Source organism: Poecilia reticulata, linkage group LG5 (genome assembly GCF_000633615.1).
Source record: "Poecilia reticulata strain Guanapo linkage group LG5, Guppy_female_1.0+MT, whole genome shotgun sequence".
Lineage (NCBI taxonomy): Eukaryota > Metazoa > Chordata > Actinopteri > Cyprinodontiformes > Poeciliidae > Poecilia > Poecilia reticulata.
The window spans coordinates 23,370,736-23,391,474 of record NC_024335.1 but is presented as its reverse complement, the minus strand read 5'-3'; the positions used below and the strand labels follow the sequence as shown (position 1 = coordinate 23,391,474).

At 39.4% G+C, this 20,739-nt stretch overlaps 2 protein-coding genes across 3 annotated transcripts in view; one reads left to right on the top strand and one right to left on the bottom strand.

Annotated features, from left to right (window-relative positions):
- Positions 1 to 713: 713 nt before the first annotated feature.
- wdr77 (WD repeat domain 77) lies at positions 714 to 5,237 on the top strand. The gene is made up of 10 exons (XM_008409830.2): positions 714 to 1,106; positions 1,313 to 1,498; positions 1,595 to 1,736; positions 3,147 to 3,196; positions 3,392 to 3,462; positions 4,020 to 4,077; positions 4,181 to 4,252; positions 4,356 to 4,464; positions 4,565 to 4,633; positions 4,710 to 5,237. The coding sequence occupies exons 1-10, from the start codon at positions 998 to 1,000 to the stop codon at positions 4,846 to 4,848; spliced, it is 1,005 nt and encodes a 334-aa protein (XP_008408052.1). The 5' UTR covers positions 714 to 997; the 3' UTR covers positions 4,849 to 5,237.
- Positions 5,238 to 5,762: 525 nt separating this feature from the next.
- The window catches only part of LOC103465204 (proline-rich extensin-like protein EPR1), a 15,820-nt gene continuing 843 nt past the window's right edge, over positions 5,763 to 20,739 (bottom strand). The window contains exons 2-6 of one of the 2 annotated variants that reach the window (XM_008409829.2): positions 17,777 to 17,871; positions 12,644 to 12,734; positions 7,904 to 9,496; positions 7,342 to 7,828; positions 5,763 to 7,244 (exon numbers count right to left, since the gene is read on the bottom strand). In XM_008409829.2, the coding sequence (XP_008408051.1) occupies positions 7,151 to 7,244; positions 7,342 to 7,828; positions 7,904 to 9,496; positions 12,644 to 12,734; positions 17,777 to 17,871 (2,360 nt within the window). In that variant the 3' untranslated portion in view covers positions 5,763 to 7,150. Of the gene's footprint in view, positions 7,245 to 7,341; positions 9,497 to 12,643; positions 12,735 to 17,776; positions 17,872 to 20,739 lie in introns of both variants that reach the window. The other variant, XM_017305051.1, reaches the window with a different exon arrangement.

The window sequence follows — 20,739 nt, the reverse complement described above, 5'->3', positions numbered from 1 at the left end:
CATGTATGAACCACAGAAAAATACAAAGCTTTTAAATTGTATCATATTACCATCTGTGAGTTAGGGTGTTTACATACATTCTTTTAGCAGTGAGGAATGCACAGAGAGGTTTTTTTGTTATGCAAAAATATTTTTATGTTATTTTGAAGCCTCGCAAAATGAAAATATGTCATAGAACCAGGACTCAAAAAACCCAAAATTTGTCTTTTTCAATAACTTTGCAGATATTGTTTTTGGGTAAGAAATAGTTTTAGGTTTGTCCTTTGAAAGTTGATCTTTAAAATGTAAAAAATGCAAGTGTATCCTAAGGCAATATTCCTTGAAGGTTAAAAAATGTCACGTACAAACGTGATGATTATTACTGTCAGAAAAAAGTTTCTAAAGTTTTATTGAAAAGCTTTTGCTTCATGTCTTTACTTTTGGGCATTAGAATCTAAGGCAATCAAAGTTTTTGAGTGAAAAAAAGTCAAGTTTCATAAATCTGAAATGTATGAAACTTAATTGGGTGCATAAAATCTTAATTGGGTGCATAAAATCAAGAGTGGATTTCCAGAAATACAGAAATGATTCATCTCCTCTCTTGATTTTTACTTTATTCTGCTTTGCTTTATTTTAAATGATCAATTTAAATTAAGAGTAGTTCCCAAATGCATACATTTTATTTTATTTTATTCGACCAGAAGATGGCAGTACCTCGTAAATAGTTCCAAGAATCTAACAAGAAGAAACGTAGAGGAAGCAGGAAGTTTGTGTCCGCTGCTTTTATGTTTGTCCAGTTTTTCATTCATTTTGAAAACGATAATTTTAAGCTCCATATTTTATAAAACGGGGCCATTATTATCGTTTTAGAACAAACTGATTTATATAGGCGCCTTAAGCAGACCAGAGACAAAAGGAGCGGTGTCTTTATATCGGCGCTAGCTAGCTGCTGCAGAAGCTGCTTAGAAGTAAAAGCATCTCAGTTGTAGAGAGTGAAGACTCCAGCACTGCAGTTTGGATGAAAAGTACAGTGGACACCAACATGATTAAGGAAAACCCGTGGAAGATACCTCCTAACGCCCCTGCCTGTATGGAGAAGCACCTGTGCGCGGCTCAGTACCGAGCAGGTAAGGAGCAGCTAGCCGGGATCACTGGAGGAATAACACGTGGTTTTGCTGGGTCGTCATGTTTACAGTTCGGCAGTTTTGCTACATCCATATGATAAATTATGATCAACTACAATGTGCCGACAGTTTTCAAGAACATCTGTGCTCACATAATGTGGAACGGAAAGACCTTTTTGAATATATTTGTTGCTTGCTTTTCTCTACAGACGGCACGCTGCTTCTGGGAGCCTCCAGCCTCTCTGGCAGAAACTGGCAAGGATCCGTTTGGATCTACAGCGAACCGGAGCAAGCCCCCAGCGAAGGGTTTTGCAAAGCTGGTGTGCAGACTGAGGCTGGGGTCACAGATGTCCAGTGGGTGGCTGAAAAGGGAGTGGCTGTAGCCTCAGATTCGGGTAAGGCCCAACTTCACAGAACCTGGCTGAACCACGGTGACTTCAAACTGGGATGAAACTTGTTTTTTTGGGGGGGGGGTTATTTGTTCTATGCAGGTGCCCTGGAGCTCTGGGAACTGGCAGAGGATGAGCGCCTGTTGATGAATCGCTTCACCAAATATGAGCATGACCACATTGTCACCACTGTGAGCCCCATCACAGGAGAGAGCAGTGCTGTCACTGGCAGCATGGACTGCAGGTTAGAGAGTAGTTCACACATAGAGCCAGGTGCGGAGCTATGGGGGGGCTTACGGGGGACGGCTGCCCCCGGCCCTGACGGGTCTGGAGGTGCCAGGGAGGGAGGAATGGTTTCAAGTTGCTTTAATGTCTAATTATAAACGGAGAAAGTGCGCCCTCGCCTGTTCAGAAAGGTGTATGTAATGTTAAAGTTATTGTCCCTCAAAGGAATATATAGTAGTCAGTCCCAGTGGTTGTTTGACTCACGGTTTAGCCAATGTGCTTCCTGGGTAAAAATCCAACGAGACACGAGGCCCAAACCGCACCGCACCGCAATCCCCCCTTCAACAGCTTCCAGCAGCGCAGGCGATACAGGAGAGGGCCCTGGTCATGGGCCCCGCCCCACGGCCCGACGCTGACTTGTTCCGCTAGTCGCAGGGGTGTCAAACTCCAGTCCTCGTGGGCCRGTGTCCTGCAACTTTTAGAAGTGCCTCTGCTGCACCACACCTGAATAGAATAATTARGTCATTAGCAAGGCTCTGGAGAACTGAGGAGGTAATTAAGCCATTTGATTCAGGTGTTTTGTACCTGTGGCACATCTAAAAACTGCAGGACAGCGGCCCTTCAGGACTGGAGTTTGACACCGGCTGGTGCATAGAGCGACGCGTTTACAGGGAAGCATGTGTCGTAGATAAATATATAAAGATGTTTATGAGCTTTCTAGCATTTTGTCATGTTAAAAACACAAACTTGAACAGGTTTTATGTGATAGACCGATACCAAGTGCAGCAGAATTTTGAAGTACAAGTAATATCTAGATGTTTTGTTTTTTTGTATCAATTACAAATCAAATATTTGATGTTTGACTTGTTGGTATTCAGCTTCATCAATACATTGTAGACCCACTATTGCCTGCCATGACAGCTGGAAGGTTTTGGGGTGTGTCTCAACTGGTTTTGTATGTCTAGAGAAATGGTATTTTTGCCTGTTCATATTTCCAAAATACCTCAGTCATATTTGATGAGTGTTTCTGAACTTCCATTTTCATAACCTATGATATGAAAATCATAGCTGAATTTAGACTTGAGATTAAATTGCACATTATTAATAAATTAGTTGACTTTAAAGGGGAATTTTGTTGTACTTGATTTTATTTAGTGGTGTGAGATAAGAGGGAGAAGCAACCTGCACTTCTGAGATAAATTTTTTTTAAATTGATAAACAAGTTATCATTTTGGCTCCACTTTAGTCATGAACTACTTTTCCAACAAATTATTTTTTTAATTTAAAATTTGACTGACTTTAAAAAAAAAAAAGAATGATTATCAGAAAACAAAACTTTAATTTTGCCTTTTTATCAACTTAACTTTTTTTCCTTTCCTCTTTGTTGTGTTTTCTATTCATCCATTTTATTCCTGTATCTTTTAAACAGAATTAAAGTGTGGGACCTCAGTCAGGAAACAGTCGTCACCACCTACAATGGTAAGAGGACATCTAAAAATCCACTTAATCAAAAACAAAAAACCTCAATGCCAAGTTGAAATCAAATTGTTTTTTATTCAGACCACAAGTTGACACGGTTGTAGTAAATTTCATCAACTGTTTAAAAGTGAATTAATCTAGAATGTAGTTTGAATACAACAAATGTCTAGACCTTCTTTGTTTTTCTGCTTGCAGTTCACACGCAGCCTGTTAATTGTGTTACCTGCAGTCCTACAGATGAGTCTCTCTTCGTCTCCTGTGGCCAAGTAGGATTCCTTTCAATGTCGTGGTTTCATTTATAGTAATGTGTCGAGGAGAAATCATAGTTATTTAAGCCAACCTACAGATTCTGACACACAAAGGAGGAAAACAAAAATGTCCTGAAGGTTAATAGATTGTTCTAGTTTGAACTGCATCGACATACATGCTGTTAGTTGTTGGTTTACTGGCCAAATATTGATTCATTTAAAAATAAATAAATAAAAAAATCTTAATATCTGACTTGCCATTCCTGGATCAGATCAGTGTTAAATAAGCCAATTCCAGTTTAGTCGGGAGTAGAACTTAACAGTTAAGTTAAACAAGCTTTTATGTTTGACAAAATTTGGTTTTCATCAAAAGTTAGTTCTTCGTTCAAAATCTGTTTACTAGGGTGTTTCCTTAGATAAAGAAGATGCTGCTCAAATGCAGAAGAAATATGGGGAAAATTAGATGGAACAAATTATTTTAATTAGTACCAGCAGTTTTACTTATTCGACATGAACGACTGTAAAACTAAACCCTTCAAGTTGAGGAGTTTTCAGTGTCGTTTCTCGTTTCTCAGGATGGCCGTGTGTTGATGTGGGACAGGAGGAAGCCAGATAAACCAGCCTCAAGAATAGGTAAGCAGACTATTGCAGGATGTTGTCTTAAATTGGAATACCTTCCTGACACCTCGGCTTTGCAGTGAAAGGTGATGCTCTGTACTTCTGTTGTTTGTTGCAGATGTCGAGTTTCCCAGTTGCTCTCCCACTACTGCTGTTTGGCACCCCCACCAGAGAAGCACTATTGCTTTTGGTAAGGTCCATCAGCAGATTGATGACTGACAGAAGATCAATTCTCCTTCCCTCCCTGTTTCTTTTTCTTGCTTCTTCACATTATCACTCTCGTTTTCTTTCAGGCGATAAGCTGGGCAATGTGACTGTCAAAGATTTCCTGGGATCAGAACCGGCACGGGTGAAAAAAATACACAGCCGCAGAGTGAACAGCCTGGCCTTCTCCACAAATAGGTAAAGATTTAATGTACCAAAATGTACTTTTTGCTGTTTCCTTTCCCCTCTTCTCCTTATAAATCAACAGTTTATTTATTTATTTTTTTATCCACCTTAGTGTCCCTTTGCTAGCCTCTGTTAGTGACGACTGCTCCCTTGCTGTTATGAACTCTGATCTGCAAGAAATGTGAGTCTTTTCAGTTCACTTAGTAACTCTTGTGTTTTGCACCAGACAATAAACAAACTGTGTTTTTTCCCTACAGATTCAGAGATCGGCAACACCAGGACTTTGCTAAAGGTGTGTGTTGGCTTCATGGTGATTCCAACAGGCTCACGACTGTAGGCTGGGATCACCTCGTGCTTCACCACACCGTCACTCCAAATACCGAGTCGTCATCTTAGACACATATATGGTCACATGTGGGATATCACAGTGTGTCCAGATCAGTGGTGTCCAACGTCAGTCCTTGGGGGCTGGTGTCCTGCGTGTTTTTATTTCCTTGGTTCAACACAACCGAGTCAAAAGACGGCTCATCTACAGGCTTCTTTATAGCTTCGACATCCTGGCAGGACACCAGATCCTGAGGTCTGGAGCCAGACACTCATTGATGGTTGAATATAACATCTCATTTAGGAGAAGTGAATTAAAACGTCCAACTCACAGACATGTGCACATTATTTTGTGTAAGGCTCTTCTTCTCTGTCTGGTCGTACTGGTTCATGTTGTGTAGCATCTCCATATTTGCACCATAGACTTTTACATTAAAGGAAAGCTAAAGCTGTTATGACAATTTCTTGTTATTTGTTGAAATGTTCAAACGGAAGGTATGTAACTTTTATAAAATGTTTTTTTTTTTTTTTTACATATTTTTTAAAACTTTCACTATGTTGTGACATATTATCTATAAGACAGATAATATGTGAAAAACCTGAGCTCCCTGCTTCCTCTGTTATCCTGCAGCCCTCTGCAGAACTTAATCTCTGTCAGAAATAATTAATCAAAGCCAGGAAGAAGGTCCTAGCGTTTCCTTGCATGATAGTCATTGCGTTATTATAATGCAATGACGACAGCTTGTTTTTTTTTTTACATTATTGACAGCTGGTAAAACATCTTAGTTTTGATCTTCTCTTTGCTTATAACAACTTTTCAGGTTTGTATCTGTAGTTAAAGCAACGAAAGACCTATTAGGAGCTGTTTATCCTAAATGAATTGATATATAAATACATTGAAAAATATTTACCGGAATAGGTATCAATTCAATAGATTATATTGTTAAATATTTCCAAAGAGAACAAAAACAATAAAAACAAAGAAATGTTCATAAATGTTTATAATTTACACAAAAACATCTACTTTAAACTTACTATGTACAGTGGTAGTAGTGTAAATGTAACCATATCAATAATTAATCATATCACTATAGTGAGCACAATATTTCTAAAATCAATAAATATAAAAACTACATGCAACTGGTTACCTAAATTGACAGTCTGCTTTGTTCTGGTGGACTTATGTACATGTAACAGAGGATGGACAGAATGGTGACAGTGTGTGTAATTCCAGCTTATACACTTATTTTATACAACATATTTTACATCCAATATTTGAGAGAACAATTTTTTATCATCCATATAATTTACATAAATTAACCCATATAAATTTTCATGAAAAAAGATGCACAGTTCACGGCTTCTCCTGCCAGATGCCAATTTTTTGACTTGTCGGGTCTTAATTGGACTGATTTATCATAACACATAAAAGATAAAAGAACATACTGCAGGTTCTTTGATCTTCCAATATTGTCACCCAAATTTACAATATTATGCCCGTTTATGCACCATGTCATATTTTCTCAAACTTTACCTGATCTGTATTAAGTTTGAACAGTGCGTCAAAGCCAGATCTTTTCGGTCTTTTAAGTTGAGAGGGACAGGAAAATGTTTTTTTATTAGCAATCAGAGCCAATCAAGGAAAATTGGCGGATTGATTTGTGCATCTCTAAATAAAACATAGATAGGATTAAACACACAAAAACACATTACATTTAAAATATACCTATTACTGTGAGACTTTTAGAAAACACGTTGCATTTTAAAAATGGAACAATCATCTTGACACTTGACAGCATAAATTTGCTAATTAATAAAGAAAGCACTTGTAACTTCATAGCTAACTGAAAAATTGCACAAATTACTGCTAAAGTAAAATGACATATTATTTAGGCCCTAGATACACGACACTGAATATTTTTTAAACTAAGATTTTCTTTATCTGTTTCTAAAAAAAAAAAATCTGAACCGACGCCTCAATCCAATCAAAAGAGGTGTAATACCTATGCTGCACCCATAGGTGGTGATGGACAACATTAAAATGGAAAAGAAAATCCTGAGCATGGCTGAAGCAGTACTAGGGTAATTGTAACTTCTTCCAGCAATATTTCATGTTTAATGAAAACAGATGTACAAAAACCCAGAAAAACTGCTCAATTGTTGGTGAAATTTCTGACACAAAAAGTCAGGGTGGGCATGTTCAAAGGGGACTTTGGTGTCAGTTTTTACTTTTTTTTTTATTTTCACCAAAACTCAGTTTGTGCAGTATCAGGTGTTGCAGACACAGGAAGAAATATCACAAAATATCCATGTTAGGGCCTTGACATGTGCTATTTTACATGCAGCAGGTTTGTTCTACATTCAAAGACCTTTATTAATCCTCTTTACTTGCAAGAGTTATGGGCTGTTTAGTTCCAGGCCTGATGGTGAAAGTCATCCCATACTTTTGTCTTGAACGCATCCCATTTCTGTGGAGAAGAAACCATGATGAGTGATTGCAGTGATTAAAGGCTGGAGTTGCTCACAAAGATATTATCTCCCTCTAGGTAGCCCTGATGTACTCACTTGGTGGGACTCTTCACTTGTGTACTCTGGTATTTGTTCATAATTTTGGTCTCCAACTCTTTCATGTCCAAAGATGCTGTCTTATTGGCGGGGGCAGGTGGGTTTTTGGTCTGCTGTTTGGATTGTGGCACTGCTGGTACCTTGTTGTCTTCATCAGAAAAGCCAGTACTCCAGTCATCAGAATTGTGCTCCGAGTCATTAACAGGGGCCATTTTTTGGTCCATTACCAACATCTTTTTCTGTAAAATACTAAGGAGGGTGGCCTGGTTTTGTGAAATATTGGGTGGTACTTGAGTAGAGGGTGGATTGGATTTAGTCTGGACTAGTGGCTTTGGTTTGACTTGTATGTCAGAAGGTGGAAGCTTTGGCGGTGAAGGAGCTGTAGCTTGAGTTTTGGCTGGGGCTTTAGCTGGTGTTGGAGCAGGAGCTTGAGTTGGGGCGGGAGCTTTAGCCAGGGTCTGAGCTGGGGTTTGAGTTGGGGCAGGAACTTTAGCTGGGGTCTGAGCTGGGGTTTGAGTTGGGGCAGGANGGGTCTGAGCTGGGGTTTGAGTTGGGGCAGGAACTTTAGCTGGGGTCTGAGCTGGGGTTTGAGTTGGGGCAGGAGCTTTAGCTGGGGTCTGAGCTAGGGTTTGAGTTGGGGCAGGAGCTTTAGCAGGGGTCTGAGCTGTCACTTGAGCTGAAGCTTTAGGTGGTGTTGGTGCTTTTTGTGTGGGGGGATCGAGCAGACGAATGGAGGGGGGTTGCTCTAGTATTTGACCAAAGTCACCAAACTCTGGGGGTGGGGGCAGCAATGGCAAATTCATATCCTGTTTAGGAGTATTATTCTGCACATCATGAGATTTTAATTGCTTTTCTTCTGCTCTTTGCTTCTGCTCACTCAGGTTGCTTACAGCTGGAGATGAAAGTGCTGTGTACTTACTCAAAACTGGATCAGTTGATAGTTTCTGATCTTTGGCCAGTGCAGTCGAACCCATGGGTGTTTCTATAGCCTGAATTGTTGTTTTAGTTTCTGCAGGCCTATGAGTTGCACTCTCCTGTAGTTTATTTTGACTTGGTAGAACTGAAGACGTTGATCTTGGTATGACAGTGACGGAATTAGGACTTGTTGGTTCATTTCTCCTGGTGCTGCTTTCGCGGGACAAAGATTGAGTGTTTTTATTTTTCTCTCTTTCCTTAGCTGCCTTCAGGAGAGCGAACGGCGAGGTTGAAGAGTGTTTGGGTTCGTTAGCCTTCAGGCTGTCCAGTTTGCGATCCAATAGAGGGCTGAAACTGCGGTTTTGACCTGGAGATACTTCCAGTGTGCTCTTGGACTCTGAATTGATCTGGACATTAGTCGTACTATGCAGAGGTGGAGGCTGGAGGGATTTGGTTATCTCTGCCTTAGCTGGAACAATGTCTGCTTTAGCCTCCGTTGGAGACTTTATTTTAATCTCTGTCTTTGCCTCTGTTTTAGGTTCTTCGGGAACTTTAGGTAATTCAGGTTGTTTAATTTCTAAAGCCCCCTTGGGTTGTTGTGCAGGTTTGGGCTCTGGTTTAGGTAGCTGAGCAGTTTGAGGGGCTTTTCCATCCACCTTCATCTCAGCAGGAGCAGGGTTAGCTGACGCGTTCCAAAGCACTGTGTGCTTTGGAGGATCATGAACCTTTGCTTTGTTCTGGGGATTGAAGGTGGACAATGTGGAGGTGGGCACTTGGGGAGGCTGTGCTGGGGGCTCAACAATGGACACCGAAGACGATCTGATAGGTTTTGGAGGTGGGACCTTATGACTCTTCTGGTGCTTTTCAGCAGGTGGTTGCGGAGGGGCAAATTTTGGACGTTCTGGCACTTGGGTTGGCGGTGGAACAGAGACAGGTTCTGCTGACCCAGATCCAGTAGAACAGGTATTCGGAGGTTTTGGAGGCGCCATTGGTGGTGGTTTCAAAAGGGACAAATCCTCCTCCACCATAGACGGTGGTTTTGGAGCAGGCATGGATGGAGGCTGGAGGGCCACAGGATCTAAGCTGTTTAGGTCACCCATGAAGTCTGGTGGAGGAGGGATGAAATCAACAGGAGGGGGTGGAGGGGCTGCTGATGGAGGAGGAGGAGGAACAAAGATCTTCTCTTCCATGTGGCCTGGCACGGATACAACAGATCCATTGGATGAATGATCTCCAGCACCTGTAAAAGTCAAGAGATAAGAAGAGCAAAGAACACAGCGCGATTAACTCTGGAAGAAGAATATTTAGCAGGCTTTGATTCTCAAAGCAATTTCTTTCCATTGTGTTTGAAGGTATGTAGGTAAAGATGGTGGTGTAAATTTTTACTTATGTGAAGCCTCAAAACATGGAAAAACTGACTAAATACAGTCTCCTCTATCTGCTCCACGTCTAATTGTCTAATTGAGTTCACAGCTGCATTGAAATGAACTAAGTCCAACAGAGAGGGAGGAACGAGGCCATGGAGAATGCTACATATTAGGCCAACATTCCTAGTAAGTTGTTACACCATGAAGAGAACTGGGACTGTGAGCCCTGTGGGACGGATACAGGTCTGTTGATGAGAATATGGGTTTACATATACTTTTATCTATATTTAGCATTCTTAACTGATTCCCATAAGTAAAATACTATTAAACCAGTTGCCTTCAACCAGTTATAACAATAACTCAGAAATCATCTCAATCAACAAATAGTCTAATTTAATCTCGGTATAATTATAGCTGTTCTATGAAGGTCTCAGAGGCTTGCTAACAAACATGAACAAACAATCAGCACCTTGAAGATGAAACTTAAAAAGAGGCTACGTATTAAACAATATCCCAAAGCACTGTTCAGTCAATCCACTAAAAATGGGAACTTAATAGTACAATTTCAAACCTGCCAAGGCATAAGCCATCTGATTAGTGCTCTTCCTGGGATGGAAAACACATAGAGCTAAATACAAGGCAATCCTTGAAGAAAACTTTGTAAAAGCACAGTTGAAACTACAGTGAATGTTGGCTATCCAGCAGTATAATGACCCCAAATATTCAGCCAGAACTATAATAAACAGTTTAGAACTAGGCATGTTCATGTGTAAGACTATTTTTCAAAAGAATTCGCAATGATTTTAGTCTGTAGATCTGAAAGGCCGGCAGACGTACCTTAAAAGACCTGAAGGTGCAATTGCAAAAAAATAAATAACTAAAAAATGTCTCTATGAAATAATGAGAGCTGGAGACAGATATTTATTTGTTTATTAATTACTTTATGTTGGTCTATCAATAGACCAACTTAAAATAATGGACTATTTATATTTGTGGTTTTGCACAACTTTGTAAAAGAAAAAAATGGGATATCTGCAAAAATAAGAAAAGCTGAGACACATTTTACATTGGCATTCTGCAAATGTAAATTTTATTTAACATCTCTAAACCGGAAAGTAATCTAAAAGGTAGAAAAACACTCCCTTTGTGTAAATTTGCTCTCCGTCTTTTATGGCCATTTGGACTTTTTCAGGAGAGGTATGGAGCAACAGCCTGGACAAACATTTACATGACATGGATGTTTCCTTTATTCTTATCCCTGTGATCCGTCACCTGAGTCTAGAGGGGCCACAAATTCACCTGGTATAACAATGACTAAAAAAGGCCACTATTTACTTTGGTAGTTTAAACATTAAGTACGTACAGTACAGACCAAAAGTTTGGACACCCCTACTCATTCAACAAGTTTCCTTTATTTTCATGACTATTGACATTGTAGATTGACAGTTAATTCATAGTTAATTCAAAACTATGAATTAACACATGTGGAAATATGTACTAAACAAAAAAGTGTAAAACAACTGAAAATGTGCCTTATATTCTAGTTTCTTCAAAGTAGCAACCTTTTGCTGTGATTACTGCTTTGCACACTCTGCATTCTCTTGATGAGTTTCAAGAGGTAGTCACCTGAAATGGTTTTCAATTCACAGGTGTGCCCTGTCAGGTTAATAAGTGGGCTTTCTTGCCTTATAAATGGGGTTGGGACCATCAGTTGTGTTGTGCAGAAGTCAGGTGGACACACAGCTGATAGTCCTACTGAATAGAGTGTTAGAATTTGTATTATGGCAAGACAAAAGCAGCTAAGTAAAGAAAAACGAGTGGCCATCATTACATTAAGAAATGGACGTCAGTCAGTCCGAATAATTGGGAAAACTTTGAAAGTGTCCCCAAGTGCAGTCGCAAAAACCATCAAGCGCTACAAGGAAACTGGCTCACACGAGGACCGCCCCAGGAAAGGAAGACCAAGAGTCACCTCTGCTGMRRAGGATAAGTTCATCCGAGTYACCAGCCTCAGAAATCGCAGGTTAACAGCAGCTCAGATTAGAGACCAGGTCAATGCCACACAGAGTTGTAGCAGCAGACGCATCTCTGCAACAACTGTTAAGAAGAGACTGTGTGAATCAGGCCTTCATGGTAGAATAGCAGTTAGGAAACCACTGCTAAGGATAGGCAACAAGCAGAAGAGACTTGTTTGGGCTAAAGAACACAAGAAATGGACATTAGACCAGTGGAAATCTGTGCTTTGGTCTGATGAGTTCAAATTTGTGATTTTTGGTTCCAACCACCTTGTCTTTGTGCGAAGCAGAAAAGGTGAACGGATGGTCTCTACATGCCTGGTTCCCACCGTGAAGCATGGAGGAGGAGGTGTGATGGTGTGGGGGTGCTTTGCTGGTGACACTGTTGGGGATTTATTCAAAATTGAAGGCATACTGAAYCAGCATGGCTACCACAGCATCTTGCAGCGGCATGCTATTCCATCCGGATTGCGTTTAGTTGGACCATCATTTATTTTTCAACAAGACAATGACCCCAAACACACCTCCAGGCTGTGTAAGGGCTATTTGACCAAGAAGGAGAGCGATGGGGTGCTGCGCCAGATGACCTGGCCTCCACAGTCACTGGACCTGAACCCAATTGAGATGGTTTGGGGTGAGCTGGACCGCAGAGTGAAGGCAAAAGGGCCAACAAGTGCAAAGCATCTCTGGGAACTTCTTCAAGACTGTTGGAAGACCATTTCAGGTGACGACCTCTTGAAGCTCCTCAAGAGAATGCCAAGAGTGTGCGAAGCAGTAATCAAAGCAAAAGGTGGCTACTTTGAAGAATCTACAATACAAGGCGTATTTTCAGTTGTTTCACACATTTTTGTTAAGTATATAATTCCACATGTTTTTTCATAGTATTGATGCCTTCGGTGTGAATCTACAATTTTCATAGTCATGAAAATGAAGAAAACTCTTTGAATGAAAAGGTGTGTCCAAACTTTTGGTCTGTACTGTAGAAGGTATTATTTAGATGCTCACCTGTCCCATTGACTATTGGGCCATTGGCAGGGGGAAGTTCAGGGACTTTCGGAGTTGGGACAGCAAGTCCTTGGAAGGTTTCAAATGAGAACTGCAAAAAAGAAAATCAAATCATAAAATTATTGAATTTCCTGTCTTAAGAAGCAGACACAGCACAAGAACTGAAGTCATAAGTGTAGAAACCGTACATTCTGTGCTGCAGGCAAATTTTTCTTTACTTGTTTTGTTGGCAAGTCTTCATTGTTGAAGGTGAACAAACCAGTTTTTAACTATTACGTGACCTGAGTGTTGCAACATTGCATTATTGGCATAAACACCATAAAATTGTCAACCACGTGATTTCTTTATGAGCTTTCACACATTGCATGGCATCCAACAAATGTCTGTTTTGCGTTTTATGCGTGGAATACTGCACTCCCTAGAACAAAAATGCATGGCCTTGTCTTTCAGGATCGTCATAATGTAATCATAGGTGGAACGCCATAGTTTCACATTCTTTGCTTATGAGGAACTTTGGCTGAATCAGAGGATCCACCTATAATTCATAACACTGCCTGTTGTCAAAGAATGCCTTGAGTTAGGAAACTCACAGATACGTGTGTGTTTGTTTGTGTCTGTTTCTATGAGTTAGGTGAAAAAATTGACACAGAGAGGGGCGTCACGGAACCAAAAACAACAAAAACAAACACAGACTGTGTTGACACAATAGAGATCCTCACCTCAAGATCTAAAGCTGCAAATCACTCCAGCATCACTTGGAATGTTTTTTTGTTTTTTTTACCGAGTCTTTTGGTGAAAGTCATCTCCTTGCAGATTGGAAAATCGTCTCTTGTTGCAAAAGCATGTTATATGAAGTTTTGCTTGTATGGGTTATATGTGAATAGGTTTGGGTTGGTTATCATACCAAGGTCTTAAAATGCCAAAGTTTCAAAACTGCAAACATTTTTTTTGTTTTTTGTTGCACTGTTCAACTGCTCAAATACAGAAATGGGTAGTTGCATTGACAATAATCTCCCATATGTTGCGGCCTCATTGTCAGATGATTGAAATATGACAACAAACAAGAATGACAAGAATTCCCTAAAAAACAAGAATGACACATTTAGAGCTTTGGACATTTTTTCAATTGCAAAAACATGAGCACTTAAGTGTCCGTCCTAAAAGTCCTGCCACTAAATTCAGCTTTCCAAATAGTATTGGAAAACAACAATCTACCTATAATAATCAACATGTCATTAAATGCCAGAGAAAGTGCAGGAGTGATCGATGTGAAACGAGTAACATGCTGATTGCCCCGGGCCCCGCCTATTGCTGTGGACTGCTGTTCAGCAGGCTGAAAGAGGGCGAACACACTTTTTTCTCTCTGTTTCACTCAAGAAGTCTGGTTGGAACATGTCCTTTCATTTAAAAAAAATAAATAAATGATGCAACCCAGAAGGTTGATGTCGTATCAGGAATTGAGGTCATTATTCAAACTTAAATTTTCTTTCTTCTTGATCACTGTAATGCATGTTTCACATCATGTGTCGACAAAAAGACTCTGGAATCTCTTTCATTAACTCAAAACCTCAAGTAGACGACATAATTAGTCTGAACGTGTTTGAATAGACTGACCACTTATTTTAGAATATATTTTAAAGCCCTTTCAGGGAGTTTTCATGGTCCATCTCCTTCTTAGGGTAAAACCTAAAATTATTTCCAAACCTGGCAGATTTAGGTTCAAAGTATTTTTTTAGTCATTTGCGCAACATGTTTCCTCAAACTGCAGGCTTTGGATTGGCTTAAAAAGAGTCCCAGTTTGAATTTGAGAGTTAAAGCTGAAAGTGATGGAAAGGAGAACTTGCAACCTCAAACATTTGGAGCGGAAGGATAAAATATTAAAATACAAGAGCAAACATGCAAAAATCTGGTCAGCAAAAACAAGATGGATTTGATTGCTAGAATGCAAAAATATATGCTTTCCCTGATTACTGAGAGGGGTGAACATTTTTTTACATGCTATATTTTAAATGAAGTGTGAATAAAAATTAAAGAAATGCCGTATCTTTCAAAATTGAAACACCTTTTAGATGGCGTTATTGTTTTATGAGAGACACCCACCTCATTTTCTGTCAGAAATAGGCCTATGACAGCAATGTCAGTAATGTGTGAGTGACGCTGGTCTTTACAGTATATTACACAATCATTAAAGTTAAATACTCCAACTTGAGCTCTCTGGTCCTCAAGTAAAGAAATCTTCTCCTAGTTCCCAGAAGCGGCAGCAGCACTCAATGAGATCGTTTCTTTCAGGCGATTGCAGCTCAGCTGTGGAATGAGCTTTCCTTTGAATTTACTTTACCTTGAGACTTTCAAAACATTTAAAAAGTAACTAGACATTTTTATTCAGATACATTTTATTTAAAGTCCTATTATGAATTACTGTCTTAGTTTTTGACGATCAGTGTCATTTAATTGTCTTACTCATTAGATTTTGATTTACATGCTTTCTTTTTGAAAAGCAGTCTGTCATTTTTATCCATTAAAAACGCTAAATTATTGAGCTACTTTCACTAAGGTAGCAGTGTTTTACATTTACAACTGAAAAGCTATAAGCAGCATGTCTGTTAGAAATCTGAGCAGAAAGATTAAGCAACAGATTAATATCAGCTTGTTTCACTCATCTTGAAAAGTGAAAGAGCACAAACGTGTCATATTCTGTAGAGTAAGCGCTTTGAAATTGAATTTTTTTTTGTTCTGTATTTTTTAAATACATTTAATAAATAACATTATTAATAAACTTTTTTAAATTATGCTTTAGTGGGAATATTTGCTGCTTTTCTATTGTAAAACATAAAAAAATGCAAAAGTTGACAATTTTATACAGTTTTTATGCACCAGCTCACTGGTGCATAAGCCGTCTGGTCCCCTGCATGTGAAAATTAATCCGTCTATCAATGCTGTCAGAGACGTTTTACATCTTCCTAATATCACACCCTGCATTACTCTCCCTTTGCTAATAATCCCTCTCACACAGGCGATCTTTACGGAGCATAAAGCGAGCCTGGTCACCGGCGGGTGTGTCCGATCCAGTTTGATTTAGTCTCCTCGCTCGGTGCTCTATGAGTCACTTTCAGCTGTCGCAGCGCTCAGAGCTGACCTGCCCCTGCGCCGCAGGGCGTGCCGCGTTCACATGCCTGAGAAACACTCCCAAACAAAAGGGCGAGGTGTGTGAACCGAGCGCAGACGAGTTCTTCATTTGCTCCATGACGAGATAATAGGAGGCCTGTCAGTCGTATGCGCCGCTAATGTACACGTAAATTGAGATTAACGTCTCTAAGATCGCTAAAAATATGCGGTCTTGTGCATGGTGGACCGGACCTGCGCTACAACATGATGGGATGGCTAAACAATAACAATAAACAAAAAAAACCCTTAGAGATCCTGTAGTTACTTTATATTGTTGCCACGTCAAGACAACTTTTTAGCATTTTTTTTTCATTGCACAATGTTATTAAGTACTCAGTGTTTTAAAGTACAATCTGACAACCAATTAGTAACTTGATATCGATGTAACGGAATATAAGGCAAATTGAATAAATTTCATCTACCTTTTTGTTTAACTCAATTATTAAATATTAATTTTATTCCAAATCATAATTAAAGCTACCAGCCAAATATATACTTTGTTATTAACAGAACAAAATGTCACAGTCAGTTTTTGTGTTTATTTTGCTGTAGTCATTATTTAATGGAGAGCAACTCTTCCCTTGATAAGACAAGCATCCACATACCCCCGTCTCTGGTGACATCACACAAGGCATAAAATAACCAATCAATGTCTATGAATATATGTATAGACTCACTAATAGCCTGTCAGTCAAACAAACAGACAGAAGTTGCTAAGTTTGCTAAGTTGAAGCAGTGCCACATCTTGCAAACCACACAAATATTGAAATGTGAGCAGAATCAGAAAAACATTTACTCATCTTGCGACATGACATCTGCGCACACTAAACCAAATGGAACCATGCAAACAGAAATGTAATTAAATTTGTCTGCTTCAGTTCCCTGCGACAGACTGGCGACCTGTCCAGGGTGAACCCCGCCTCTCGCCCGGTACGCCAGCTGGAGATGGGCACCAGCAACCCTCCCGACCCCACTGAGGGACAAGGGTGTAAGAAAATGGATGGATGGATGGATGGATGGATGGATGGATGGATGGATGGATGGATGGATGGATGGATGGATGGATGGAGGGATGGATGGATGGATGGATGGATGGATGGATGGATGGATGGATGGATGGATGGATGGATGGATGGATGGATGGATGGATGGATGGATGGATGGANATGGATGGATGGATGGATGGATGGATGGATGGATGGATGGATGGATGGATGGATGGATGGATGGATGGATGGATGGATGGATGGATGGATGGATGCTTCAGTTCCTGTTTGCTTCAGCTTCGACGCTTTCTTCGTCATCCGTCGTGACTTGAGGATTATTCGGGTCAGACTCGAACATTTACTGTTGAAATCTTTGCAAATCATATCCAACGACAGAGAAACTGTCAATATCTCTCAAAACTAACATTTTACTTCCTAATGTCATTCAATCCGATCAACTCTTAAGTCTCTTGGGATGCAATCAATTCAAATCTACTCAAAACAGATAAGCATGTTTTTTTGGGGTGGGGGGTTTCCCCTTCGTGTAATTTCAAAAATTTTGTGGAATCTAAAAGTTTGCAACAAGCTGTTTTTATTGTCGGTGTAAGTTTGTGAAATAAAAATATGCCACTGGTATCTTTAATATTGCAGCTTTAACATCCACCTGCAATGTATTTCAATACCAATTCTGAATAATGTCGTCCATAATAAGATAAGGAGTGATCTACTTGCAGTATCAACAAGGAGGACAGTCTGCAGCTCCACTAAAGATCATCACTGTACAAACTGATGGGATCATGAGAGAAATCTTTAAAAACTTGCCAAATCTGCCAAAATTATTCATATCCACTGTTGTCAATCTTGCAATAAAGCTTCCAAAGGCCAGCTAAATGTAACTAAATACTAACCAGATGTTTGGGGCTTTTTTAGATTCAGGAACAGAGCATTAATGCAAAGAAATGAAGCTTTCCTAAATACTCACAGTATGATGCTTGACGGTGGGTCTGGCCCTCACGTTGGCAGTCCCAGATTCGCAGATTGCAGACTCTGTCTCCTCCAGCACCAGCTGAACACTGTCTGATGAGACATACACAGATTTTTGGGGACGTTAGATTGCTATACTTTAGGAACTATCCAGAGAAATGTTCATATGACATTTGCTAACGCTCAAACCTTCAATCTAAATAATATGCTCATAAAGAAGAAAAAGAGGGAGTAGCAGAAGAACCACACATGTGACGGTGAAGAGAAACAACGTGCACCAAAGTGACCCATAAGTGGCTATTAGTCAACTCGACTATCTGAGGTATCGTTTGACTTTGACAACATAATAAGCGACACACAGGAAAAGCTCCGATTGTTGCTTTGAATTACATGTTGCCGCTATGGCTAAGTGAAAGTTCAGCAACAACGTATGGAAAGGGACACAGCTTGTGGTCAGACGTGAGGAAAACTGATGTCAAAGAAGCTGATTTGCATCACTAAGTTGTTTTGCTTAAGTGGTGTTACCTCACCAGTGTTTGCACAGCAAACACTGCAGCACCCGGGCTAGGGTTTGAGCGACGGCAGCGGCGAAACGTAAAACCAGGAAAAAAACAAGAAAATGTCTTCAGGTGTGTTGGTTCTCACACAGAGCATTCGTCAAGAATATAAAATGTAAACAGTGAGTATGCTGCAGACAAAACTGCTGAAACATTTCCTTGTCACATTGTTTGTCCAATAAGCGACCGACGACAGATCCTTGTCACTGAAAGGCATTTAGCCTGTACGGCCTTTCGGCTCTTTGTGCTGGAACACTTTCAGCAAACAACGACCAACTAAAGACGTTACAAGCACAGAGAGGAACCACGTCTCTTCTCACATTTTCCTCTTTGCTCTGGGACACAATAAGCACAACATGCTGATGATTTTTCTTCCGTTTAAGACCAAAGAATATGATAAAGTCAGAGAAGAATGTGAGGACAGCTGTGGAATGAAAACACTGCGGTGTTAAACCAGTCTAACCAAATGATTAGTTTCCCTATTGTGCCCCGTCCTGATTTAAATAGACAAATGCTCTCCTGCTCGTGTTGCACCTTTTGCATAGCAATTCATGCTGCATTTCCTGTTCTCAGAGGCTGAATTGAGAGACTTACACTTGATCCAACAACATTTTATTAGCACCAGCTTGGATTTCAGCTGGCAGGAAACTGTGAGCACGTACTTAGTTGTCTGTCTTAGAAACTGTTCATTTCATTGTCGATCGTTCTCAAGTCCAAGTTAGCGATGTTAGTGATTCAAATTAAAATCTTCCTTGTTTCATGCAAAGGTTTTAAACATCTGTTTCAGCATATCCTTAGCAGAACTGATGTCCACAAGGTCAAATGTGGCTTAACCAGTTTTTAAGTGGGTTGAAAGTTATTGAGGACAAGTTTAAGTTGTAGATCCTAAACTTGCCTTAAGACCTACGTTTTGATTGTTTAAGTAAAATTAATGTTTAAATTTTTTATTTTAGCAGTAATGTCTGAAAGCTAGATTAGCTCCTGACCCTTATGCAGGCTTATGCTGTATTACAGGGCAGTACGTGTCTGTTGGCTAAAAAAGTTGGATTTTATTAAACTTCAAAGTGAGTTTGAAGGGCAAGCAAAGTTTCTGATAAAACTTATTGGTTGAAGAAGTTAAATCATAACCACTCCAGGCCTCCAGAAGGCATGAAGTAAGAGTCAAGAAACATCTATTGTGTTGAGCTACCACTCCTCCACCGATGATACTTTAATCCAAGAGATTTAAGACGAAAACCTTCCCTGTAATTCTAACCTAAGATTTTGGAAGTTTGCACTTAAGTAATGCACACAATAAAGAAAAGCTATTGGATTCACAAGTAAGCCCTTAGGTTACATCAAGCACAGGTATGTTTAGCATGAAAATGTTCAGTTTTAGCTCCTCAGTGCAAAGGAAGAGGTGGCTGCAGTCAGAAACGAAGGACACATTTTACAAGGTAGCGGCATTTATGGATCCAATTAAGTGTCAACAAATGTTAGAAGGAAAACTGGAGATGGAAATCCACTGAAATATTTTACTACTTCCTATTTAAGATTGACTAATTTGTTTTTATGTTTATTATTCCAGATAAAACTCCGTATTTCGTCCACAGATTTCATCCATGGAAACTTTTAAAAGAATATGTCAAAACTACAACCCAGTACAAGAAGCATTAGCGCTTTTTTGTGTAAGTGATTATGGCTAGTTTCCCAGGGCGTCGGGAACTGAGATAATCTGGAAAAACAATGTCCCAGTCGAGATTTCAGATATTTAATTATATGTCCGGTCAGTGGGGATTTGGGGGATATTGAGCTTCTGATTAGAAGTCATACAAAATATTTTTATCATTTTTTTAAAACATCACCTGGTTTTCTCAATAAATTTCACCATTTTTAAAACTGTTACGCATTTTCCTCTGGCTTTTCCATATTTAGCAACATGTTTAATTGAAACAGCTTTATTTTTTAATTTATTTTTTAGAAGATTAACAATTTTGATAGAGGTCTACAAATTTCTGTATGATAGTAGATAGATTAGCTATTTCTTCCATGGAACTTGCATTTTGTTTAATAAATGAATGTGCAAAACACATTTAACAACACATTCACTTGAAGCAACTGTATTTGTTAGGGAAACTAGAAACATGTTTTTATCAAAAAGCGTATGCAACATTTTCTGAAATGCAGTTTTAATGTTAGTTGAGGTGGTCAAGTTAATTAGCAAAAAAGACATGTTTTAAAATATTCATTACTATATCTTTATTACTATTTTAGAAATTCCTCCATTAATTTATTTTACATGAATTAACCAATATGAAACATATACATCAACATATATAAACATATGTTTGTTTCTTTAGAAATTACTTAAAGATAGAGGTAAATGCATGAATCACAAATGATACTTTTGGCTTTATAGGGTTCA

Excerpts from the sequence above, each read along its gene's own strand:
- wdr77 (XM_008409830.2), top strand. The coding sequence starts at position 998 with ATGAAAAGTACAGTGGACACCAACATGATTAAGGAAAACCCGTGGAAG. Across the intron at positions 1,499-1,594 it reads GGCTGTAGCCTCAGATTCGG|GTGCCCTGGAGCTCTGGGAA; the intron begins GTAAGGCCCAAC and ends TGTTCTATGCAG. Across the intron at positions 4,078-4,180 it reads TAAACCAGCCTCAAGAATAG|ATGTCGAGTTTCCCAGTTGC; the intron begins GTAAGCAGACTA and ends TGTTTGTTGCAG.